The sequence below is a fragment of the Carcharodon carcharias genome, chromosome 10 (genome assembly GCF_017639515.1).
Source record: "Carcharodon carcharias isolate sCarCar2 chromosome 10, sCarCar2.pri, whole genome shotgun sequence".
Lineage (NCBI taxonomy): Eukaryota > Metazoa > Chordata > Chondrichthyes > Lamniformes > Lamnidae > Carcharodon > Carcharodon carcharias.
In genome coordinates, this window is record NC_054476.1 from 60,488,649 (window position 1) to 60,516,434 (window position 27,786).

The window sequence follows — 27,786 nt, forward strand, 5'->3', positions numbered from 1 at the left end:
GTGAGCAATCGTTCCTGTTTGTAAGCAGTTCTAGATATTCCCTCATTGGTAGTGTTTGGCTATAAGATAGCAGGCAATCCCATCATTTTACTTAGATAAAAGTACAATACTGCAGATACTGGAAATCTGAAATAAAAACAGAAAATGCTAGAAAAACTTAGCAGGTCTGGCAGCATCTGTGGAGGGGGAACAGAGTTAACATTTAGAGTCTGTATGACTACAGACTCAAAAAGTTAGCACTGTTTTTCTTTTCACAGATGCTGGCAGACCTGGTGAGTTTTTCCAGCATTTTCTGTTTTTATTCCATCTTTTCACTTGGTTGACACAATGATGACACAGCCTCTGATGTGTTGTTTCTTCAATATTTGTTGCAGCTACATGTTTAATTTCTCACTTCTCTCCTAACCTGAAGGTATTGACATTTGCTAGGATCAGTTCCTGAGTTGTTAAACTATATCTTGAACATTACATGGCTATGTGAGAATAGGACTAATTGGATAGCCCTTTCAAAGCGCCGCCACAGACATAATGGGCCAATTGCCCTCTTGCTGTGGTGTATGATTCTATAAATTTGTATTTGCTTCAATTGCCGCTCCTAATATCATATTCTTTATGTCTCCTACACTTTTTGTGTGTGTATAATTTTAAAAGATTTCCTGCAATTTTTGAATTTTGTTACTGAGAATTATTTTTCTTTGTCAGTCTGCTCATAACTTCCAAAATTTTGATTAGGTTACTTAATGTCTTATCTTTCCCAGCAGGTAATTTTTGGGTAATTAGCCATAGTCCGCAAAGGACCATAGGTAATTCTTGCTTTTAAAGAGAGATATTTGGTTATATAGCTTGAGGGGCACCACTTTGCAAGTGTGAGGCAAAGTGAGGAGGCAGGCCTCCACGAAGAACAGAGTTAACCTTCTTAACCCTGGCTCATAACCTAGATTCCTAAAACTGAAACATAAACAGAAAATACTGGAAAACTCAGGCCCAACAGCATCTGTGAAGAGAAAAACAGAGTTAACGTTTTAAGTCCATATGACTCTTCTTCAGAGCTAAAGAGATGTTCTCTTTCTCTTCCACTTCTCTTTAGCTCTGAAGAAGAGTCATACGGACTCGAAACGTTAACTCTGTTTTTCTCTCCACAGATGCTGTTAGGCCTGCTGAATTTTTCCAGCATTTTCTGTATTTGTTTCAGATTTCCAGCATCCACAGTATTTTGCTTTTGTCTTAGTGCTTTCTTGAAATGGATACTGTCTTCAGTATGGATTTCAGATTGTCTCTGTCCTGTGCCTGACACAGCAGCTCTTATTGCTTTGTATTCTGTCCTCCTTCTACCGATGCCTTGTTTGACACAGTTAGTGCTTAGGTTGTGGGATGGAAGGGGAGAAATGAAGACAAAGACTTGGTAAATTGCAGCAGATACCAGTGAGCAAATTACATCTTCTCCCAGCCAATACAAGCTCCAGTGATGTTTCTTAGGTAAGTTGTGATTGCACTGTCTTTGAAACTCTGCACATGGGATGGATTCTTGTTCGTGTTTTAATGACAACAACAGAATAGTAAAATTAGTTTCAGTTATGCCTCAAGTATGGAAGAGGAATAAATTCATTGCAAAAGCAATGTTCCCACTCATAATCTGTTTTCAGCATCTCCTTCACTCTCCCTAATGTTTCTGCCTCCTTCTGTTCTCATGGTACCCATAGTCATCAGGATGTCCTGTTACATGAAAGGTAACTGATTATTGTTTTCCACACATGGGCATTTTCCAGCAGGGAGTCATTGGACAGACTGGGAACCCTGGTTGGTCTACCTTTGTTCCTTCCTTGTATAAGGCCACTGAAGCCAATTGCAATGCTCCATGTCCTGCCTGGACTGAGATCAGCTAACTGAGCATTAATTGTTACTCTGCTGCCCAGAACCAGACAATAAGCATATCTAGTGAACTGTTGGGGGAGCTTATAAGTACAAATTTTTAATAATGATATTGGGACTTCAATTAAGAGCTGACCTCCAGAGACCCTTGTGAAAGTTCAGCTGCAAAGAGAAGAATTAATCTTTTAATTTGAGGGTAATAAGTTTGCAGTAAAGTTTATTTGGAAACATATTTAAGAAATTTCAAAATGATTAATTTGGTAAAAGCTTATCTCTTCAATCTCCCTTTCCTCCAACCACCAATTTAAACTACTCTTAAATGCTGACATAGTCTCTGCAGCATTAGCATTCCACAGCTAAGCAAATTTGTGTCAAAATGTTTCTCCTGATGCAGTTTTGTGGAACTGGGACACAAGGCCAAATTTAGAGTGAGCTTTCGTCTGATATCTTCAGCTTTGTGTCTTGCACATGCTGCCTGTGTCAGGTTCTGGTGCAAACCAAGTCAGACAGTGCCTCAGAGTGAAGTTCTAACAGTCATACTTCCACCGCAGTATCTCACCCAAGTGGCCATTATTCATAGATGAGCCTCATCGATGTTTATTTCAAATGGGTTACTGTTGGCCTTGAAACAACAGCAAGTGTAAAATCTATTCTTGAATGACTGACAATGACAGCGGAGCCCGATCCTGTCCTTACTCACCATCCACACTTGTATATTTACAGCAGACACCACTGGATAGCGATCAGGAGCAATAATCTTGTCTGGTTTAAGAACTAAGGAATAGGAGTAGGCCATTTAAACCCTCAAGCCTGTTCTGCTATTCAATGAGATTATGGCTGATCTGTGACTTAACTATGTACCCGCCCTTGCTCCATACCCCTTGATATCTTTAGATAGCAAAAATCTATCAATCTGAGATTTAAAAATTAGTATTTGACTTTGTATCAACTGCTGTTTGTGGACAAGTGCTCCAAATTTTTGCCACCTTTTCTATGTAGAAGTGTTTTCTAATTTCAGCCTTGAAAGACTTGGTTCTAATTTTTAGCCTATAACCCCTAACCGTAGACTCCCCAGCAAGTGGAAACAGTCTCTTTGTCAGCTTTACTTGTTTCCCTTAATATCTTGAAAACTTCGATCAACTCACTAAATTTTCTAATTTTGCGGATTGCAACCCAAATTTGAGAGATCTCTGCTCTTAATTTAACCCTACAAGTCCAGGTATTTTTCTGGTGAATTTGCACTGCTTCCTAGGTGTGGTGTCCAGAACTGTTCATGCTACTACAGTGTGGTCTGATTAGAGTTTTTCATTGCTTGAAGCATGACTTCTGCCCCATTTTATTTTAGACTTCTAAATATAAAGGCCAGCTTTCCATTAGTATTTTTGAGTATCTTCTGTACCTATTCATAACATTTTAACGAACCGGGTATATGGAATAAAAACAGAAAATGATGGAAAAGCTCAGCAGGTCTGACAGCATCTGTGGAGAGAGAAACAGTTAACATTTTGAGTTTGTATGACCCTTCTTCAGAGCTGAAGACCTTGTATATGGAACTTTGAGTCTCTTTGGAGCTTCAGTGGTTCTAGCTCTTCACCATTCAGTTGTCTCTAAGAGTGAGGTGCTGCGGCCTACTTTCAGACTAAGATCAGCTCACTGGAGCTGCAAATTGAAGCAGAATCACTTATGAAGTTACATCTTGCCATAAAATGCAGAAGGCATTGATTTCAGCTGGTGACAAATGGCAAGGCTGATATTCTAGCTCATTGTGCCATTTGCATCTTTGCCTGATTAGAGGGACCCATGTTGTCTCAACACTTGCCTGAGGAGTATCCATTAAATCAATATAATAGGAATTATCTTTGTAAGATTCACAGAATGAATTTTTAGTGGGTTAACAAACCCACTCTTTGTTTGCAGTAATAGCTGCAGCAGGATTGCAAGCAGGTTATTGGTGCCCCTTTCCAGCACAAAGGTATTGCTCCACTTGAAAGCACAAGGAGTGGAAAAGTTGCACAAGTGTTGATATGCTTTTCGGTTCATCATTCAGCAGAATTGTTGCCTGGGATGAGCGTCGTGTGTAAAGCAGCACTCCAGCCTGCAAAATAAAATTGAAACAACTCATTAGACAAGTCCACGGAGGCTGCAAGATTTATTTATTTATTGGCAAAAGTTGAAATCTTCTGCTCCTTCAGTTTTCTTCAGAAGAACATCTGTTGCAAGAGATTAATTCCTTAAGCACCAGCAAGAATTCAGTACCTTGTTTATTTGGGCATTCTGCACGTTGTGTCTTCACGTCTGCATTTGTCCCTCCACAGCTGTTCGTTGAGGGCAAAGAGGAGGTCAGAGGGATGTTGTGTAACAGTAATGAGCAAATTTCCAGGAATTGTCAGCAGTTTAAGGGTTAAAGCTATCAGTCACTAATGTTATGTCATCTTCGAGCAATTAATTCAGTCTGCAATGCAATGGTTCATAAAATGTTTCTGCTCCAAAACAGGCAAACCGAAGTGAAGTAACCGTGGTTGCATTTTTCATCATGCCTGCAAGGACCAATAACTTCAATGTGGAAACCCTCAAGGGACAAGCAGTACGAAAACAGCTTTGGTAAGGAAAGTACAGATTGACAACAGTCCCAAGGAAAAATAGTAGCCATTTGTAAGAATGTTGAATTGCTGAAATCAAAGAGGGCAAAGTAACAGTAGAACCTGTAAGGGATATCTAAAAGTACAATTTGTATTAATAATGTTGGGGCCTAGTCAGCTGAAGGTGAAGATACTAATAAAATATAAATGAGGACTTGAAAACTAACTGCTCATCTTTAGTGTTCTTAACAGATGGAAGACTGTTACTTAAATTGCTTGGCTGACTGTGTAAAGATTCAGGCTTCTGCCCAACACTCTTAACTTGGATTCACAGCAGATTCATTCCAAAAGCAGACCAAGGGGGAGATCTTAACTTTGTGGTGGTGTAAGATGGTTGAGCAACCCATCTTGTATCTCTCCCGATTTTTATTTTCATTGATGTCAATGAAAATAAAAATTGTGTCAGATGTAAAAGGAACTGTTTTTTTGCTAATATCTGTTTTGCACTAGTGCAGAAAGTCAAGATTTACCCCCACATCTCAATGAACTGAAAGTTGAGCCCCAATGCACGCCATGAATAGGATTGTGCGTCTCTGGACTAATGATTGCTCTCTAATTATAGGAGAAGGCAACAAGGTCAATTTGTATTTCCAGCAAGAGCAGAGGTCACCCAAAGGAGACAACAGGGAACCTATTGCAATTTCTGGGTCTCCCTGAATCTACTTTCTGCCTCTGGTCCTACTTGTTCTGCTTCCTGCCATTGTATGCACTATGGTAAGCTCCTCCTGCATGCCCACTTCCACTCTGGCAGGCGAATCTTCCAGAGAAGATAATCAACATGGAAGGGCTCTGCTGCTTTGAACTCTGTCCTATGAAAAATGCTGCCTTTGGCATCACAGGCAATGAAAGTTGTCAGCATTGAAAATGGGAAGGCTGGAGGCTTGGCACACCAGGGTTTGTTGGCATCTTCCCTTTTTACTTAACACTGTCATTCCATCCATACCTCTTGACTGTGACAACCTGGTGCTGCATCGTTGCGGCATCTAACCTGCTGTTACTTACCTTAACAACTGCATCCTATCTATTGCCCCCTTTCCTTTTTCTAGGCCAATCAGGAGACCTGGATACTAATGCCAGACATAATGACCATAAAGAGCCTGACAACAGTGCAGTTTACTTACTCTCACCCTTCCAAGACTTTGTACCAAAATCAATATCTCACATGAATTGAATAGCGCGATTGAATGACTGCACTGGAGGGATCACTGAGCATAATTGAGCAGCAGTGTGTGTAGGTGGTATGGAAGACTATGGGAAGAACTACTCAGAAGACCAACTCATGTTTCTTTGCTGAAGAAGACAGAGATGCAAACTTCAGGGGGAGGCTGTTGTGGCTTATTCCTATTTTCATGAGATGTTGTGTTGCTCATGCTACAATCAATTAATATACAATAATTGACTTAAATACCAATTTGTATAATCAAGACTGAAATACCAGGAATTGACATACACAAAGATCACAAACAATATTGTGATTTTACTGGTTTACAGAAAGTCTTACCCACACACTGTCACCCTGATGTGAACCCCTCTTACAAGTCTGAAACATGCTTTTGCATACACTGTGAGGTCATTCTCTGTGATTGCAACGCAAGACAACACTTCTGCATCTAATTCCTACTGTCATGGCAGAAAGTAGACCAGATCAAGCTTTCCTTGCAGATGTCAAGTTGTTGCAGTTTTCAGCTGAGCCCTCTCAGGCCTAGACTGCAAGACTACACCTCATGAAACTTTGAATAATCCATAACAGCCTTCCTCCTCAAATGTTGCACAAACCAAAACAGGGAATTAGACAGTGGCAATGCCGAATTTTACATAGTTCAGCTGTTTGTGTATAAAATAAGGTCAAAGGGGTACAGGGGTACATAGGATGAGTCTCAAAACATAGTACCAACTGAAAATTTTGCAGAACAGGATACAATGGATAAGCCCATTGAACAGATGTAGAAAAATAATGCATGTTAAAGGATTCACAATTATTTCTTATTAAAATAAATTAATATTCTTATCTCTATCTGTAGGAAGTATTTATATCACATCTTTCAGTAATGACTCAAACCACTTCACATGCAATTAATTAGTTTGAAATTCAGTGACTGTATTCGTGTAGATCATCTGTCCAAGTCTAAGTTCTCATGGCCTGCATAGATACTCACTATGGGAGTCATACATTAAAACAATATTCCTATTGATCTGCATATTTCTAAAATTGTAGATGCTAATAGATTTTAGTGTTCTTTCATGTCTAATCCACAAATGAGGCAACAATATTAGACACAGGCCTTTCCAACCTCCAGAACATGAATTCAGACAGGAAAAACACAAATAAAAAAATCATACAGTAGACTACTGGAGGAGAAGAAAGTGCATAAAATTAGAGGGAGGGCCACAAAGAATACTAAAACTGGTTAGAGATGATCAGACTGAGCTGGAGGCAAGGAGAGTTTTCAGATTTCAGAAGGTGGGTATCAGTGTTCCACAGGATTCTGTTCTAACAATGTTTTTCTTCACTGTGGTTGGGATATTGGGCTAGACGGAGTGGTGTCTACGTTTACAAACAACACTGAAATAGGAAGCACAAAAATAATTCCAGGGATCAAAGGATTTTGCAAAGGATAAAGGGATGAAATGGACAAAAAAAGGTAGATTTCAATATTGATAAATCTGAGGTAATTTTTTATGTTTTTTTTTAATAAAACAGAAGACTTCTCTTCCAGAAGTATCGCGAGATGTATTGTTTAACGTCTCATCCAAGAGACAGAACCTTCAATATGGAGCATTGAAGGATCAACCAATAGGATGTGTTTATGTTATAGCTTGAACCCACAATCTTCTGATTTGGGCATTAGTGTGCTACCAATGAAGCCAAGCTGACAATAACACATGCTATTTTTGTCAGGAAATCAAAACACACAACAGAACTAAAATCCAATACTATATTATTCAGTGAAGAAACTTTATTGATGCCAGTGGAATATTTTTATATTCTTTTCACAGGATGTGGACGCCGCTGGCTAGGCCAGCATTTATTGCCCAAGCCTAATTGTCCTTGAGAATATAAACAATAAAATAAAGCATGATAGAAAACAATATGTATTTGAAATGTAAAAACAAATTCAATGGCCTTGTGCTTCCATTGGGAAGTCTTGATCTACAAATTGCAGTTAGGAGAGTTGGTGTTACCTGTTTAGAGAATTTGTTCTGTAATTTCATCAATCAGCAGCCTTTTTTTAAACTAAAGTGAGTGAACACACATTTGTCTGCTTGAGTAGGTTTCCCTGATGCATACTGGCCTTCTACAGTTGATTTTGTCAAAAATTGGCAAAGACTACATGAACTTTTTGATAATCTTTGATATCCTTTATGACTTTGATCATGGCTCTCGGTTATCCTCCTTATCCTCTTTGGCTTCTCTGCTGTCTTTTACAACATTGACTATTCCATCTTCTCCCAATATCTCTATTCTACAGTTCACCTCTGAATCATTGTTCTCTCCTGGTTCCTCTTGTACCTCTTATCATGAAATCATTGCTTCCAAGGATTTCTCCTCTGCACAGACTAATCACATCTGGTGTCTATTAGGGATTCATTCATAGCACCTTCCTTTTTACCAGCTACATGTTAAACTTCAATAACATAATCCTGAAGCATTGGATCAGCTGTCATATGTATACTGATAACTAGTTCTATCTGAAAATCATTACTTCACCCTCCAGCTGCCCACCAAGACCTAGATGAGCCAAAGTTTACTCCAGCTTAATGTTGCCAAAACTGTAACCACCCTTTGTGGCTCCTTCCAGCACATAAATGCTTCTGCTATCATATCTGATATTTTGCTATCATATCTGTGCCACCAGTGTTAATGTTGGCACCAGCTTCAACTTCATTCCCCCATATCTGCTGTTAGGAAAACTTTTTTCCAGTTCTGTGCTAATGCCTGTGCCTGCCTCTGTCCCTCCCTGTTGCTGAGTGATGCTGAAACTTATGCCTTTATCATTTCAGGGCTCAACACCTCCAATACTATCTTAACTGGCTTCCGTGTCTCAAGCACATCATGTACTTCAATGCAACAAAATGTTGCAACTTCTATGCTAACCTACATTATGTCCCAGAGTCCAATCATTCCTGCCCTTTTAAAAACTGTACTTGGTTTCTCCGCTATAGTAAACTGATTTCAAATACTTCTTCAAACATCATTCCAGTCAGCTTAATCACCACCTTCTATTTTATGTCCTCATGCCTTTCGTCCTCTAACATCAGGATGCTTCTTATTTCTCCACTCTCTTTGCTCCGTCATTGGTCATTCAACCATTATGTCTCATACTTTAAGTACCATTCCCCTCACCTTGTCAACTCCCTACCTGCTTTGACAAATCTCATCAAAACTCTTCTCTTAGATTGTGCCTTGGATTCCCAAACCATCTCCATTTCTCCTCTGGTTATGCATCCATTTTTATTTCTTCAAAAATGCAAATCACTTTGAGATAGCTTCCTCTACGTGTGGATTTCCATAGCAACCTTTTCTACAGCAGGATTGATTTGGAAGAAATGTTGCAGTGTTTAAGAACATAAGAACTAGGAGCAGGAGTAGGCAATTCAGCCCCTCGAGCCTGCCCCACCATTCATTACGATCATGGCTGATCTCATTTCGGCCTCAACTCTAATTTCCCGCCCTCTCCCAACAACCTTTCAACCCATTACTAATTAAAAATCTGTCTACTCCTCCTTAAATTTATTCAGCATCCCAGCATCCATTGCACTCTGAGGTAGTGAATTCCACAGATTCACGACCCTTTGAGAAAAGTAATTCCTCCTCAGCTCTGATTTAAACCTACCACCCCTTAGCCTAAAACTATGGCCTCTTGTTCTTGAATGCCCCACAAGGGGAAACATCTGCTCCACGTCTACTTTGTCTATCCCCTTTAGCATTTTATATACCTCAATTAGATCTCCTCTCATCCTTCTAAACTCTAGTGAATATAGGCCTAAACTGCTCAATCTCTCCCCATAATTCAATCTAGTGAACCTCCTCTGAACCACCTCCAGTACAACTACACCCTTCCTCAAGTAAGGGGACTAAAACTGTGCACAGTACTCCAGGTGCGGTCTCACCAATGCCTTGTACAGTTGCAACAACACTTCTCTATTTTTATACTCCCTTTAGCAATAAATGCCAAAATTCTATTTGCCTTCCTTATTACCTGCTGTACCTGCATACTAGCTTTCAGCGATTCATGCATGAGGACATCCAGATCCTTCTGTACTGAAGCTTTCTGAAGTTTCTTGCCATTTAAATAATAAGTCGCCTTTTTATTCTTCTGACCATAATATATGTTAAAAAAACTGCAGTGTAGCTTCTCTTCCTGATGGCTATCTAACTCTGATAGGAAACATTGTTTAGAGTTAGTGATCCCTTTATTTGATTGGTATTTAAAGATCTGTGTTCACTTGAAGGAAGAATTGCACTAGTAACTATGACACTTGTATGTTTTCAGTTCTACATTGTTCTCACCTAATTTGAATGATGGTTTTCATGCAAAGAGCTGTGATGCTAACTAGAGTATTCATGAAGGGTGATGAGTGATAGCCAATCATGCACGGCCCCAGAAAGACTGAACACACTTCAATTTAATACACTGCCATCATGCTGATAACTTCCCTCCTCCCCTGACTAAATCAAATTTCATGCAATTTTCGTTCAGGTGGTCTTGAAAAGCTCAAGTACTTGCAGGTTCTGACTACGTTTGGAACACAAATGTGTTAAGATTTTTGTATGAGTGGTCTCATTATTATTAATTAGTAAGCATCTTCATTCAAAGTAATGAATTAATAAAGACGAATAAGGGTTTGAGCTACGGATTGTAGGCAATAGGACAAAGAAACATTGTTTTCCGTCACTATTCAAATTAACCAAAAAATTTGGTGCATTACTCCTAGGTATGCCACATCTTTGTTTCTGAACCAGTCTACTATTTGAATTACATGAATAATGAAAACCAAATACCAAAACTTGCTTTTTTTTTAAAACTGGAACTGCAGTGGGGATGGGCTTAATGCTACTCGTGGTTCCCAATGCTGCTGCAGGTGATTATTCCTCGGGGCCAGTTTAAGTACTGGTCTTATTGACTCCTGAGGAGGATTTTGATTGCATCAGGGTGCCCACTGTGGGGCAGGGAGGGAGAAGAATGGTAGAGGGATGTAATGGCTGCTTCCAGTGGAAGACTAGCCAGATATCTCTGGGCATCCAAGGAAGTCTCTGAAATTTGTTGAAATGTTACATCAGCATGCTGACTTAGTGTAGTGACTTGCCATAGAATTCACTGAACTCAAATTGTGGCCCATTTAAAATGTAAAATCTTCTTGCCCTTTTTTAGTGACCCTGGAACACAACACTTGCCCTTTCACCTCTCCCTATTCACCGTCCAGAGCTCCAAATATTCCTTTCAGGAATACTTGTACATCTTTCAAATTAGTGAACTGTGTTTACTGCTCACCAATGTGATCTTCATTACACTGGGGAGACGAAACACAAATTGGGTGCCCACTTTGCAGAATACTTCTCTTCAGTCAGCTTCTTGTCGCTTGTCATTTCAATTCTCCACCTCAATCTCATTTTGACCTTTATGTCCTCGGCCTCTTGCACTATTTCAATGAAATTCAACCTAAATTTGAGGAACAGCATTTGATTAGGCACTTTGTAGCTTTCTGGACTGAATATTGAATTCAACAATCAAATCATAACCTCTTGCCCCCATTTTTTTGTTTTTTTACTGTTTTTGGATGGCAGCTGTTGGCAGTGATTTTGATTTTCACATTTGCACCCACTCCAGGTCCAATTTTTGTTTTTTGCTTGTCCCATTTCCACTCCATTTTGTTTTGCACCATCATTCCTGTTGTCCTTTCCCCATCACTCATTTTCCGACCTCTAACCTTGCTTAAAACATGTTGTAACCCTTAGCTTTTTCTGGGCATTGACCAGAAGCATTAACTTTGTTTCTCTCTCCAGGGTTGCTGCCTGACTTGAGTGTTTCCAGCACTTTTTGTTTTTATGATAGATTTCCGGCATCTGTCGTACTTTGCTTTTGTATTAGTGTTCCTAAGGCCCAGCATCATGAAGAAGTTAATAAAGGGAAACATAATGAAGTAATGCCTTCATTGGTGCACTTGTCTTTTATGGACACAGATCCAGATAATCAGCATGTTCTGTCACTTCTGAAAGCTAGAAATATGGGGCAGGATCTTCCGGTCGGCGAGCGGGGTTGGGGCCCACTTGCCGACACATAAAATAACACGGGATGACGTGGAACTCCACATCACCCTGTGTCATTTCTATTTTCAGGTCAGCGAGGGCACAGCCGTGTCAGCTGCCTGCCCACCGATCTGCCAGCGGCCTATTGAGGCCATTAAAAAGCTAACTAAAGTCATTAATGGACCTGCCTGCCAACCGTAAGATTGGCGGGCAGGCCAGGAGCCCTGCCGGGCTTCGGAAAAAGCATGAAACGTTATCCATGGGTGGGATGAGATTTCATGAGAGTATTTAAATTTTTGTTAAAGGGTTCAGTAAAAGTTATGGACATGTCCCAACTCATGTGACAGTGTTACACAAGGGGACATGTCAGGGAAATTTTTTTTATCATTTGTGTTACAAATTTTAATTCTGAGCCAATCTCCCTGAGGCAGCACTTAGCCCATTGGGTGCGCCGATCGGAGGCGCGCCCACTTCCGCACACTTTCCCTCCCCCACCCAACGGGGGGAAAATTTTTCCCCTGAAGACAAATAGTAAGAGTTTCTATAGATATTTTAAAAAAGAGAAGAGTTAACAAAGTGAACATCAGTCCTGTAGAAAGTGAGTCCAGGGAATTAATGGAAAATGAGATGGCAGATGAATTGAACAGATATTTTGCATCGATCTTCACTATAGAGGATACAAATAACATCCCAGAAATAGCTGTCAATCAGTAATTGGAAAAGAGGGAGGAGGACAAGAAAATTACAATCACCAGAGAAGTGGTAGTGAGCAAATTGTTGGAGCTGTGAGCTGACAAGTCCCTGGATCCTGATAGATTTCATTCTAGGATCTTAAAAGAAGTGACTAGTGAGATAGTTGATGCTTAAGTTTTAATTTTTCAAAATTCCCTAGATTCGGGAAAGGTTCCATTAGATTGGAAAATAGCAAATGTAACTCCATTATTCAAAAAAGGAGGGAGGCAGAAACCGGGAAACTACAGGCCAGTTATATTGAAAATATTAGAAGCTGTCATTAAAGATGTTATAAACAGGGCACTTCAAGGTAATCAGGCAGATTCAACAAGGTTTTGTGGGAGGGAAATCACGTTTAACCAATTTATTGGAGTTCTTTGGAGTAGTAACATGTGCTGTGGGTAAAGAGGTGGATCTACTGTACTTGGATTTCCAGAAAGCATTTGGTAAGGTGCCACATCAAAGGTTATTGTGAAAAATAAAAGCTCTTGAAGGGGGTAACTTACCGGCATGGCTAGAAGATTGGCTCGCTAACAGGAAACAGAGGGTAGGCATAAATGGGTCATTTTCTGGTTGGCAAGACGTAACAAGTGCTGTGCCACAGGGATCAGTGCTGGGGCCTCAACATTCTATAAGTTATATAAGTGACTTTGATGAAGGGACCAAAGATGTAGTTGCTAAATTTGCTGGTGGCACAAAGATAGGTAGGAAAGTAAGATGTGGCGTGGACATTAGGAGGCTACAAAGGGATATAGATAGGTTAAGTGAGTGGGCAAAGATCTGTCAAATGGAGTACAATGTGGGAAAATGTGAAATTGCCCATTTTGGCAGGAAAAATAAAGAAGCATATTATCTAAATGATGAGAGATTGCAGAGCTCCGAGAGAGGGGCCTAGGGGTCCTGGTGCCTGAATCGCAAAAGACTAATACACAGGTACAGCAAGTAATTCAAAAAGCAAGTAGAAAGTTATTGTTTATTGCAAGGGAATTTGAATACAAGAGTAGGGACGTTATGCTTCATTTATACAGGGCATCGTTGAGACTACATCTGGAATACTGTGTACAGTATTGGTCTCCTTATTTAAGGAAGGATGTGAATGCGTTGGAAGGTATTCGGAGAAGGTTTACCAGACTAAAAACTGGAATGGGTGGGTTGTCTAATGAGGAAAGGTTGGACAGGCTAGACTTGTATCTATTAGAGTTTTGAGGATTAAGAAGTGATTTGATTGAAACAAATAGGATCCTGAGGGGTCCTGACAGGGCGGGTGTGGAGAGGATGTTTTGTCTTGTGGGAGAATCTAGAACTAGGGATCACTGTTTAAAAATAAGGGGTCACCCATTTAAAATGGGGATGAAGAGAATTTTTTTTTCTGAGGGTAGAGAGTTTTTGGAACCCTCTTCCTCAAAAGACGGTGGAAGCAGCCTTTGAATATCTTTAAGACAGAGCTAGATAGTTGCTGAGTTTTTCCAGGTAATTCTGTTTTTGTTTTGGATTTCCAGCATCCGCAGTTTTTTGTTTTTGTTTTTATCTTAGATTCTTGATTAACAAGGGGGTGAAATGTTGTCAGGTGTAGGTGGGAATGTGGAGTTGAGGTTACAAGCAGATCACCTGTGATCTTATTGAATGGCGGAGCAGGCTCCAAGGGCCGAGTGGCCTACTCCTGCTTCTAATTCGTATGTTCTGAAGGGTAATCCCAAAGTGGTGGGGCTAATTTCTCAATCTCCAGTACCACTGGAAACAGGGGACAATGAGGATGAAAACTTAGCCCCAGTGGAGTTCTTTAAAATTTAAGTCCTTTTCTTTCACTTTATTCCATGCTGTATGACGTCCGAGAGATTATTAATTATTTTAATGTAAGTCAAACCAGAAGATTAAAGAACATAAATTTGAATGAATGAAAAATAAGTAAGGGAAAAATAAATGATTTGTTAAAAAACTTGCTTAAAGGACGATAAAGGCTCATTCCAGTGCTCCAAATGGAGTTTTTATATTAAATTGGGTAAGTTAAGACTATGGCAATTTAGGATCAATTAGAATTGAATGTTATTGGTTTTAGCTTTTTCTACTTTTATTGATGTTTAGATTTTAATGAATTTTTATCAGTTAAATTAAGCCTTTCTCCCTGACTCCACCCCATCTAGTTTTGGGCTTGGAGAAAAAGTGGCAACAAGAATAACCATAGTGGTGTTACTTATTTAGAAGGCAAGTTCCTGTCATTGCGATGTAGATTAGGTCAAGAATTTCATTATGGAATAATATTACAGTTCTACAGGTCTGTGATTCTGACCATTTGAGGGAAGTCTGAGATTATTGTCCTTATCTTTTTTTAAACTATGATTTATGAACATATATCAAAGTCCAGTTGCTTAAGAACATTTAACTCCTTTTTGATGGGCAAGAATTAGAGAATCCAGGTAATAGTCTACACACATCTTAAATGTGCATTAGTCCTGTGCATTGTGTCTCAGTTTGGCTCAGTTGGTAGCTTGTAGCTTGGAAGCCAATGCTTTGAGGATTAGTGCGCAAGACAGGTGAACAACCTAGCCTGAGTCTCAAGTGAGTATGCTTTGTTTAGGATGTTAAGAAAAGGATGATAGGTTGTCCAGGACACAGCAGCCTGCTTGATTGGCACCACATCCACAAACATTCACTTCCTCCACCATCCACACACAGTAGCAGCAGTGTGTGCCATCCACAAGATGCACTGCAGGAATTCACCAAGGCTCCTTAGACAGCACCTTCCAAACCCACAACCACTACCATCTAGAAGGACAAGGGCAGCAGACACATGGAACAGCGCTAGCTGGTAGTTCCCCTCCAAGCCTCTTACCACCTTGACTTGGAAATATATCACCGTTCCCTCACTGTCGCTGGGTCAAAATCCTGGAACTCCCTAACAGCACAGTGGGTGTACCTACACCACATGGACTAGAGCAGTTCAAGAAGGCAGCTCACCACCACCTTCTCAAGGGCAACTAGGGATGAGCAATAAATTCTGGCACAGCCAGCGAAGCCCATATCCCAAGAATGAATAGATTAAAAAAAACCAAGATCCTGTTTGTCTTGTTAAATGCCCTTTGACCCTATTTGAAGAATGGGATGTTTTCCTTCAACCAATACTATCAAAAAGTTCAAGGCTCAGTCAACTTGATGCCGTTTGCTAAATGACGCTGGTTGAAATGGTTGCCTCATTTGTTTACACAACAACAGTCAATACACTTCGAGTGATTCATTGTGTGAATTGATAAGCAGCTATTTTATTTTAAAACAAAAACAGAATTACTTGGAAAAACTCAGCAGGTCTGGCAGCATCGGCGGAGAAGAAAAGAGTTGACGTTTCGAGTCCTCATGACCCTTCGACAGAACTTGAGTTCGAGTCCAAGAAAGAGTTGAAATATAAGCTGGTTTAAGGTGTGTGGGGTGGGGGGGGTGGGGGGTGGAAGAGAGAGAGAGAAGTGGAGGGGGTTGGTGTGGTTGTAGGGACAAACAAGCAGTGATAGAAGCAGATCATCAAAAGATGTCACATTTTGTTTGCTATTTCTTTATCAAGTTAACCAGTGCCATGTGGTTGTTATTTTTATGATGTGATATAATTGACACTGTTTAGACAAAATGCATAACATTATAAGGATGTAGTGACTGTGACCCTTTCCTTTTCACCCATGAAGTTGAAAGTACCTGTTAATGAGTACAGTGGACAGTACTCCTAGCTTATGACACATATCAGAAATGTGTAGATTTGCAATTTGATATTATGTTCATATGATAGTGTTGTTGGCTGGGTGAGGTTTCGGGTTTCGGAGCTCCAGCAATAGTTGGTGTCACTGTGGCGCATCTGCGAGAATGAGAGTTTCTTGGATAATACATTTATAGATGTGGTCATCCCATTTCTCAAGAGTATGCAGGCAGAGAGGGAAGGGTAACTGCCAGGCAGTCAAGAATGACCAGGCAGTTAATGCAGGAATCCCCTGAATGCATCTCATTCTCCAACTAGTGTTCTGTTCTGAATAATGGGGCTAATGGTTCACCTGAGGAATGCAGTCAGAATCTAGTCCACAGCGACATGGCAAACTCAGCTGTACAGGGAGGCTGGAGGAAGTTTAGAAAAGTAATAGTAATCGGAAATTCGATAGTTAGGAAAACAGGTGTTTCTGTGACTGCAGACGTGATTCTAGGATGTTGCATCCTTGGTACCAAGGTCAAGAATGTCACTGAGTAGCTGCAGAGCATTCTGGCGGGGGGAGGGGGAGCAACCAGCAAGCACAGTCCATTTAGGTATCAATGATGTAGGTAGAAAGAGGGATGTGTTCCAGCAGGCAAATTTTAGAGAGCTTGGAGGGAAACTACGTTAAAGGTAGTAATCCCCGGATCACTCCTGGTACACAAGCAAGCGAGTATAGAAATACGAGGATGGAGCAGATGAATGCACAGCTGGAGAGATGGTGCAGGGGCAAGGGCTTTGGATTCCTGGGACTTTGTGACCAGTTCTGGGGATCAGGCTGCATCTGGACAGAACTGGGACCTATGGCTTTGTCGGGTGATTTGCTAGTGTTGTTTGGGAGGGCTCATACTAACTTAGGGGTGTGGGGAACAGGAGATGGCAATGGAGAGAAATACCAAGGTACACTGAGAATTTGGAAAGACACATAGCACTAGAATAGGAAATAATAAGGTATTAGGCAGGGCCAGAGTACGAAGGAATGTAATAAGGCCTAAATTAGATTTACTGTGCACGAATGTAAATGCGTGGAGTATGGTAAACAAAGACTTTTTAAAATTCAGCCTATTATCATCATGTTCATATTATGCCATTTCTTCCTTCTCAGAATTACTGAACCTCAAATTATTCAAAATTCTTCTTGGGTGCAGCATTTTCACATGTTCTTCTGATTTCATGAGCCTGGAAACACAAACTGACGCCACTTTGTGTCTCAAAGCAAGGCACCACATCTCTTGCATCATCTTTACCAAGCTTTGCATGGGTACACAGGGTGTAGACAGTGAACTTGAGCTTTAACTGGGTGGGTCACACTGTAAGGAAATGAAGAAAGTATTTGCATTTGTGCAATACCCTTTAGTTCCTCAGGATATCCTGCTAGTGAAATACTTCTAAAGTGTTGTTTTGTAAGCAAAACGTGATAACTAATTTGTGTATATAAGGTCCCATCAATAGCAATGAGATGAATGACTAATTTAACTGTTCTGTTTGAAAAATAAATATTGGTGAGGCACTAGAATAACTTCCCTAACAAAAACAGAATTACCTGGAAAAACTCAACAGGTCTGGCAGCATCGGCGGAGAAGAAAAGAGTTGACGTTTCGAGTCCTCTTGACCCTTCAACAGAACTTCCCTGCTGTTCTTCAAATGGTAATACGAGACCTTTATTGAGGGAAGATGGAGCCTCAGTTTACGATCTCATTTAAAAGAGGGCACTTCCAGCAATCCAATGCTGTGCGGTTGTGTTAACCTAGATTGTTTTGGATTAGGATTTGAACCCACTATGTTCTGGCTCACAAGTGAGGGTGCTATTAACTGAGCCAAGTCTGGGGACCAAGTGGTGATGGTGGATAAAGTGCAAACACTAGCTGACTATTGCCTTTGATTAGGTTTTCTGACATCATTGAGTCTGTTTATAAAAGAGGTTGCTAATGAAGCAGGATCATTTGCATAAGTTACTTAAGTCTGCACAAACTATCCTGTGAGGTCTGGCGAAGGCAACTACTGAATCTGTGCAGTCATGAATGAATAGTTGACTGCACTGCTGTCTACAATGGTGTGCACAGCAACTTCAGGGGCATTACAGTAAAGCATGCAATAGTACCGACTCAATATAATGCAGTATCTGTCAAGTATGATCACACTGCTGCTATTGACTCAAATCTACAAAAGGCTCTCTCACCCAGTTTCAGGGAGCAACAGTAACTTACCTTAATGTATCTTCTAAGAGCGCCAATACACCAGTCTTTCTGGATTTACTGGTGGCCTGGAGCTATGTCCATGTGGCCTCTGTCTGCCTTCTACCATGGCATTATTTTTGATTTTGGCTTCTTCATCCACCATAGGTTGGCCTCTTTTGTATGTCAAAGTAATTGGCAGGCAACAGCCAATTATGATCACTTGGAGCTGTAGGTTAGTACACCATTTGATGTGAAGGGCTGCTTTAAGGTGTCAATGGCATGCTTGTTAATAATCCAGGTGGTTTCCAAAGCCCCCCTCCATCAGCACTCTGTTTCTCTAAGTGGATTGACTAGGCTATTTGAAGAGCCATCCTTTCAGTCTCTCTTTGTGTTCAAATAAGCCTGACACAGGTGATTGCAGTAAATTGGCTGTGCAGTGGAAGCTGCTTGGGAAGCAAACATTGACCTGCATGATGATGTATTGCTGACGATTGACCAGTTGCACACTGATGGAGTAGAATCTCTTTCTGTTTACTTAGACTGTTACATAATGGATAAGCTTCTGGATTGCCACTTGGCAAGGAAGCCAATCAGTCTGGTGGAATGAGCCATCCTGTCATAGCACACCGTGAGTCAGAGAATATAGTCACTCTTTCGTGCTTCTAATTTTGGCTCTCTATCCCATTGTTTTTATTTCTAGTCTCTATTCCTTAACTCTATTTGTTCTCTTTCTCTCTATCTTATTCTCCTTTAAACCTGGCTGAGAACTAGGGGGCAATACGATAGGGAGAGGAGCCAACTGCTGTTGCAGGAAAACATGGCCCTCCAGCAGCTCTCTTTCCAAATCTCTCAAACACTCATACCTTTCGCCCCTGCCCCACTCCCATCACACTTCCCATCCCTTCAGGTTTTTGCTGCCTGTTTTCTTTTCCAACATCCATTTGCTTCCAGCACCCTTTTCAAATACCCACTCTACTCCTGTGCCCTCCCTTTCCCCTTGTTCTACTACCATTCATGTCACTCAATTTAAATATTACTACAGCGAAGCTTTTGAAATTTTCCTTGATTATTCCCCCAAAATTGATAAAAAAGTAAAGAAACTGAGTAGAAGTGGATAGAAGCTAGAGAGTATGATCACATCATTATAGCCGATAACAGCATTGATATATTCTGAGAAATTGGCTATGGCACTTGGAACACCACCCTGATTACAGAATGCAATTTCAGCTCATTATGTCATTGTTACAGACTAAAATATGAAGTCCAAGACCTGATGTTAAGAGTGGCCAAGTCCTTCAAAGTAGAACTTTATTAGGAGATGTGAGAAAATTCAAGGGATAAAATTTAATCATATATTTGTGAAATGTGTTTCTTAACTAAACCAACCCTTACTTTGGACATTAGAAATTTCAGTTGCTGAGAGAAAATATTTTGAATGAAAAACAAATTTGGAAAACGCTTTGAGAAATTTATGATCCTAATGGCCAGATTGTGCCATCATAGGATGATATTTTTGCTACATAAAATAGCAACTATTGTGCATAACACAATTTGACATTTTTACAACTCTGCACACAAGTGTGAAGAGCTATGTACTTAATAATGAGTTTTTAATAAAATGTATCCTTCATGTACAAAACTTAATGTGTAGTAGAAAGGTTATTAGTACTGACATAAGCTTCAAAGATTGTAATTCGTAACTTTGGATAGCCTTTATTATTTCTGTCAGATAAAAACAAAAAAACTGCGGATGCTGGAAATCCAAAACAAAAACAGAATTACCTGGAAAAACTCAGCAGGTCTGGCAGCATCGGCGGAGAAGAAAAGAGCTCAAAACGTCAACTCTTTTCTTCTCCGCCGATGCTGCCAGACCTGCTGAGTTTTTCCAGGTAATTCTGTTTTTGTTTATTATTTCTGTAGCTGCTGTGGAGTTGGAAATTCTAGTCACGCAGAAATAGGAATTGTCATTGCCAAATTAATGTTTTATACCAGTTAATTAAAGCCTATTGATAATCAGAAAATGCAAACTGATACCAGAAGGAGGATCATTTTACTCTATCTCCAGATTCAGGTGAGCTCAGGACAAAGAAATTCCAATTATCTGAAATCTCATGTGTTTTGTTTCAGGGACACCGCCAATGTGGTCAAAGAAAAGTTTGGCAAAAAGCTTTACGAGTCACTCTTGGAGTAAGTATCTCTGTGTACAATGGAAGCACAATTCTTAAGAATAACAAATGCTACATAGTAGGACTCTGTTTAAACAAATTGGGTGTTTTTTTATTATTTTCTTGTTTTTATTTACTTTTTGTCTTTTTGGAGTCCTACCTTTCTCCCTCAGGACATTGAGAATTGATAAAGCTGTGTCAGCTCAACTCAATTGCTAGCATTCTTATCCCTGAGTTGATAGAAGCTCCGCTTCTAGGTTGGAGCACAGCAACTAGCACCCCAATGCAGTACCAAGTAAATGCTGCATTATTGAAGGTACTGTCTGTAGATGGGAAATATGTCTTCCTTTTCAGGTAGATATTAAAGTTTCCAAAACACTATTCAGAACAAAGCAGCGAATTTATCTAGTGCTTTGACCAATATTCCTTCCTAGTCCAACTCTACCATGTCAGATTAATTCATAATTTATCTCACTGCTGTTTGGGGTAAGGTGCTAGTGCAGAACATTGTCTGTATTTGCTTACATGTCATCATCACCTAAAAAGTTGTTTATTTTATGAGGTTCTTTAAGATGTGATCAAGTAAAATATAAGTGTGAGTATTATTATAAACCAATTTTTTGTGTTAAATATGGTTAGAACAGGAGTAGTGTGTCCCAAGCAGTACTTTAAAATAGTCATGGAAAGCTGCCTTACGGTCAACCGGAAAGTAGCATTGTTTGCCAATGGTGACATGATGGATCAACATTCTGTCCATTCTGGACCCTGGGATTTAATCTAGTTCAGGCTGATGGGATAAAAACAAAGTATTGATGGGATAAGCAAAACATTTCCAACTTCACCCAAAAGGGCCATAAATATAGTTGGTGTAGGACATGGTAAAATTAACAATGATGGAATAGTGCTCTGCAGTGATTTGAGATGAGGCACGTTGGTGGGGGAGAATAAGAGATTTACTTCACATCCATGCCACACTATGTTTGACCTGTAGATTACAAATAGAAAGAATAGGAGAAGTGTTCTGTTCCCCCATCCTTATGGCCCTCCCCTTGATAAGTCTATAAATTCACCATCCCCACCCCAAAAATAAAAATTGAGGAAAAAAATTCAGGATTGTTTGTGGGAAAATGGAGTTTTAAAACTATAGTTTTGTATAGGTTAGCCTATTCAAGAAGTGTTAATTTGGTTTCAGAGGTGAGATGCCCAATATAAACTCAATTTTGGATCGGGAGGACTTCACTATGATGAAGAGAGCCATATATGCTACTCAGGTAAGCTCTTTAGCAGAGAAACTCAGGAATGCTGAGATTTCTTTTCCGTCATCACCGTTCTTCTGGCTTTACTTACTATATACATTAATACAACAAAAAATAAAATATAAAACCATTAACTAGCCATTTCGTGGTACAGAACTTGAGTACTGCTAAAAAAAGAGACATGTCTAAGCTTTTCGTATTGCACTCATCAGGACACTCGCAACAGTACCAATATAAAATTGTTTAAATTTCAATTCAAATTTCAAATAATGCTAGGTAGTCGACTGTCAGTCACCATCAGTGGTGCATTCTCCATGGCAACTCTGCTTGCCAACCAATCAGCACACTCATACAGTATAAATCGTTGTTTTCCCTCTTATATTGGTATTCTTGCGGGTGTCCTGAGAATAGAAGACAAAAAGCTTAGACGTTTCTCTTTTTTTCAGAAAAACCATTAACCATCATTAAGCTTGGTAAATAATGTATTAGGAAATGATTAAAGAGAAAATGAATGTGAAACATAGTTAGAAACACTGGTCAGCACAGTGTGTTCCCAGTATGAATAGGAAATGACTCAGAGTAATTTTCAACTGGCACCTGCCCTGTTTATCTAGAAACCAGCAGTAAAAAATCATCTTTAAAATTTCACTATCTGAGATTTTTAGGTGAGCCAACATTGGGAGGTCAGTGTTGCTGTCCAGAACAGCCCTAATTCACTATGCAAATAGGAATCTTACACTGCTGGAGGAGTTTACAGTTCACAGTACCAGTAGGGAGGTGTGTGTGGGGTGGGGGGGCGGTGGCAGGGGCTGCATCTCACATGCACCATCCATTAACAATAGATTAAGCAGCCCACATGACGGTTCTCAAAGGAACCACTAGGAGCTGCTAATGTTTTTCCTGCGTACATCTGTGGGCCTAAGAGAAGTAAGAAGGCTCCTCCCTCTCCTTTACAATGCTCTTTGACGCCACTCTGCTATGGAGTCACCTAATTTCCCAGATTGACAAGCTGCTCATTAGCTCTCAATGAGTATGTTGAGCTCACGGACCCGGTGTAAATGAGTCCTGAGTTGAAAATGGTTGGGTCTTCGCATGATCAGTATCAGGTGAGCAGCATGATCACTCTGATCTGACGCAGGCAAATGTTGAAAATCACTTACAGTGACACTATCTGGAAACTCTGTGTGTGGACAGCAGTTGAGGACACAGTTAGGCTCAGATATGAACCTCAGATGATCTCCTACTGCCCCACAAATCAGTAGCCTCTTGACACTTCTGGTCCAGACTCTCACATGAGAAATGGCCAAGGAATTTGGATGATGCCAATGCCCTTGAAAACAAACACCAACAAGAGTTGACCAATCAGAACAGAGAAATTTGATGTAAAATAGAAATAAGACTGGTCACTGAAGATGAGTTGGGAAGGGAAATGTGCAAAGAAGAGATTGGAAGGGTTTTAATTTCAGAGAGGACCCTCAGCATGAATGCAATCAAATAAATTACCAATACGAACAAGTAAAAACTGGTGAGTGCCAATTGTGGAAGGGAAAATTTCAATGTTATAAATAATTACAATTTCTTTGACTGAGTTCTTACCCTTTTCCCTTTCCTGAACATGGTTGTCTTTTTGTTAAACAGCGCCGTTCACTGCCTCCTATTTGTACACACAACATGCTGGATGATTCCAATGATCTCGTTCTCAAGGCAGTCCGAAGAATTGGGTTGTTTAATAGCAAGAGTGACAGAGTCAAGGTATGGACACTACCTTTCTTGGTTACTATGAAAAATTCTTAATGAATTCTGTACACAGATGGAATGGCTCATAACAGTGGTAGACTGACAATTTTCAGTCAAATAAACTTGAGTGTCGATGGTCCCAGAAGGTTGTTTTAGAGGTGAACCTGTTTGCTAAATGGAAGAAGTATGTTCATCAACCAGCTATTGTTTTGCACGTCTTCTCCTTGTTTGTTATTACAATTGAAAGGAATAAATTGTTGTATGTATAAATTTACATGAGCTAAAAGCCCGTAGTATATCTGACCCAGTCTTTACCTGATGTACTCGCTGGAGCCACTAGATAGAATTCAGGAACAGTGATGCTGAAAATTCATACCTTGGCTTAGAGTTCCCAAATGCACAACCATGATGACCAGGGAGCAAGAAGGGATAAGTTCCTCTCTGAATAATAGAATGTCACAGAATATTTTCTTTTGTACTCCAAATTTTCCTCTGGCTGCCTCTCACCTGTCCTGTCCTTTAATGACAATGCTCACTTATGGTGTTGTCCTTGCCCATCTCACCCTTGCTGCTGCAGTAATAATTCATCATGTACCAAACTTGAATAGTGAGTGTTGCCAAGACATCAGACTGTGCAATCATCACAGTTGAACCAGCTCCTGTCTTTAGCTGTTGTGAAGCTGGTCCTTCCAAAAGGATTTACTGATTAGCAATCCAGAGTGTGAACCCTGCTAATTTCCCATTGACCCAGAGTCTTTGGTACCCACTGCAACCCTGGATGAGGTCAGCTAACACAGCACAAGGCAGGGATCAAATCTTGGCTCTGTTTGGCCTGTACCAAACAAGGTACAATTTCCCACTGGACCATCAAGGGAGGCTTATGATGGAATCCTTGTCTCTGCCGTTTTCTAAATGGCTTTTGTTCATCCTCCAGGTCATTTTTCATCCAGAGTTCCTGTCGTCCACCAGCCCGTTGCTTCCTTTGGATTATGAAGAGTTTGTGCGTGGCTGCCACTTGGGTGTGTTTCCTTCATATTATGAGCCATGGGGATACACTCCCGGTGAGTTACAACCAGTATTTTTTTAAAAAAATATTCATGAGTTGTGGGTGTTAGCAGCAAAGCAGTATTTGTTGCCTATCACTAGGACTTTTACGAGTTTGTTGCACAGTGTGGAACTGGAGTCACATACAGGCCAGACTGAGTAGGGGCAGCAGGTTCCATCCCCAAAGGACATTAATGAGTCAGTTGGGTTTTTTAAGAGTCTGCCAGTGTCAGAGATTAATCACACCAAGACATCATTAGTACATAGAAACCCTATTTGTTACTTGTGCATAAGGGAGAACAATACAACGAGAGCTATTGTACCGTCTCAAAGCAGAATACTCAAACACTTGCTTCAAAGCATTTTACAACCAATCAGTATATTTTGCACATCTCAATCTGCTTATTTGCATACGTTAACTGACCAATCCATGTTTTAGTTAATTTCCATTCCTACCACAACAGGTGTAGTGCCTACACACTTGGTTATCACAACTTTGATTGCGTTCAGCCTGAGAAAGAACAACATGGAATGTCTCAGGGCTCATCCTACAACAGTGGTCAGACAAGATGGTATTGTTCTTCAAGGTTGCAGTATTTTTCTCTTAGGCCTAGGCCTTTAATTCAATTTCTCCATTGACCCTTTTAGTACTAAGTGGGTTCCCTATTTGTCTAGGCCGCCACACCAGTTTCATGGTCATTTTCCTGGTGCTGACCTAGACAGAGGCCAGTTACCTTGCTGACACACTGATAGGCTTCTGTTAACTATCAGCATTGCAAAAGCCAAACTGAGAGTGAACTAAGATGTGATTTTCTGCCCTGCCCGCCGCCAGGATCATTCGGTCCCACCGAAAGTCAATGGACTTTTGGCTGAGCTGCCAAGTCTCCCTTGGCGGGGGTATCCGAATCTCCCATGGTTGGTCCCGCCAATACAGGGCTGGAAAATCCTGGCTGTAGTTAGAATTGGCACGTAATATGTACAGTACATTTAAGAATGGGGTTCGTCATACAAATCTGTTACTAAAATCACTCGGAGAGGCTGCAAAATGTCTAATGTAATCATTTGAAGAATATGGTGCGTGAGGATGTTTTGTGTTTGAGGCAGAACAGAGAGAGCATAAGAGAGAGAACAGAATCTGCATCCACCTGAGCTATGTCTGAATTGCTTGAAGCCAACACTGCCTATATGAAATGAAAAGTATTTACCTTCACCTCAATGAGCACAAAATTCATCATTTTTTTTTTTGAAAGGCACTTAAATCCATTGTAAAAGAACAATATCTTTCTCAAACAACGTTTGCAAGACAAATTTTCATTTTTATTAAGAGTTATTTATCTCTCTCTTCAGGTCTCCATATTATTTAATAATACAAGTTTATGAAAGCAGCAGCTTTCAGTCTTTTAAGTATATTTAACTAGTCATTGGGAGAAGTATCTGTATCCTCAGTGTAACTCCTTAACAACCAGTGAAACCAAGGAAGTAGCTTCTTTCCTGATTGTGCACAGCAAATTTTATATCTCACCAGGGCACTCATAATTCTCTGCATTCACAGTGGATTGGTACACAGCATACAGCGTCATTGCCTTAGCTACAAATGAAATATATTAAAATTCAGCAACAAGTCCAAACAATTCAAATAACAACTTCCTAATTACCAAGAAAACTGGATGCTGAATCCAAACAGTTTATAACTTAAGGTAGCATTATAGTGACTGTTACATGATAGATCAATATGCTTTGGAACATCACCATGTAAAACAGAATGTCATGTCTATGATTAAGAACAATATTTTGTCCAATTGAAAATAGTACCTACTGAAAACATTTATTGATACAAAAGCATTCACCAATTTCGGACCATAATCTCTGCTCCCATTTTATTTCTTTTTCCTTGTAGTTCTGGTTTTAGTCACATTTTTCTCTTGTTTCTGCTTTTGGACAACAGCTGTTCATTATTCTGCGATTCACATGCCCTCTAGACACAGCTTTTGTTTCTTTATTTGTCCCCTTACCACTCCCTTTGGCCGTATACCAACAACTCTAGTTATTTAATCTCTCCTGTCTTCCACACTTTCACACCTTCCCTTTTGTTCTTTTTCCCATCCTGTCCCCTTTCACTGGCTTAAATCCTATTACAATTCTAACTTTTCCCAGTTCTGGTGGAAGGTCATTAACCTGAAACATTAGTTCTCTTTCTTTGTCTACACATGCTGCCTGACCCACTGAGTACTGCCAGCATTTTCTGTTCTTATTGCCCCTTATTCATATATTGCCAGCTCACCTACTCTTTTCCCATCACACCTAAGCTTCAGAGGTAGAGGAGAGTTTGAGGAAAAGAAAACTGAAATGAGGAAAAGGTCCAAAGCTTGAATTTGAGTTAGAAGCAAAGTAAAGTTACAATAGAGAAAGAAAGGGTAAAAGCTGAAGGCGAGAGAGAAACTTCCATCAAAGAAAAGCTTGGTTGCCTCTCCAAGATGCTGCTCATGTTGCATCTTTTGTCTATACATAGATGCTTCCTAGATGCAATTAGCTTCCCTACACATATGTTTTGCATAGAATAATCATCACCCTCAGTCCACAAGGGTTTCTGCTGTGAATGGCACATGGACGAGGCGCTTGCGCTTTATCCGTGCGGAATCGATATCGAGAGATTTCAGAAGCACAATTTTTGTTCCTTGGAGCTGCTGGTGATCGTTTGTCTCGGCGCTCCAAAAAAAAATACAGTCTCCATTATACAGGAGACTAAAGGAAAATAATAGGGATTATTATTTTATTACCACCATCAGTGCAATTGTAACACATCACATAATCTATTCGGCTTCAATGAGATTTTTGTTATTAAACAGACACTGCTTTCCTGTCCCTCAATTTAGTAGTGACATTTCTAGACACCAGTAAATCAAAAAATGATGGCAGTGATCATTTGAGGTGGGTCAGTGTGAAAGAAAAACATTACTGAATAACTCCAAGTCATTACAGACTCCTATTGTAGAATTATGATTACTATCCCAAAAAAGCAGCCAATAAGCACCTTTTTGAACACTCTTTGTTTGAGTGCTCTGTTCATAATTGGGCCATCAATCTTGCTTTGTGAAGAAGATAAAAATGAGTATCTCAGACAGAAATGAATTGCGTCAGCTATGTGTTATGCTACAGGAAGGTACTAATATTATATCAGTCTATTGACTGAATCAATC

General features: G+C 40.1%; 1 protein-coding gene and 1 non-coding gene across 2 annotated transcripts in view; both read left to right on the plus strand.

Moving 5' to 3' along the window:
• Positions 1–27,786, plus strand: part of LOC121283272 (glycogen [starch] synthase, muscle-like) — a 126,755-nt gene that overhangs the window by 59,066 nt on the left and 39,903 nt on the right. The window contains exons 8-12 of the mRNA XM_041197669.1: positions 4,364–4,470; positions 20,515–20,574; positions 21,745–21,823; positions 23,447–23,560; positions 24,480–24,606. Coding sequence (XP_041053603.1) covers positions 4,364–4,470; positions 20,515–20,574; positions 21,745–21,823; positions 23,447–23,560; positions 24,480–24,606 — 487 coding nt within the window. The remainder of the gene's footprint in view (positions 1–4,363; positions 4,471–20,514; positions 20,575–21,744; positions 21,824–23,446; positions 23,561–24,479; positions 24,607–27,786) is intronic.
• LOC121283704 lies at positions 27,166–27,300 on the plus strand. The gene has a single exon (XR_005944350.1). It is a non-coding gene; the product is annotated as a U11 spliceosomal RNA (small nuclear RNA).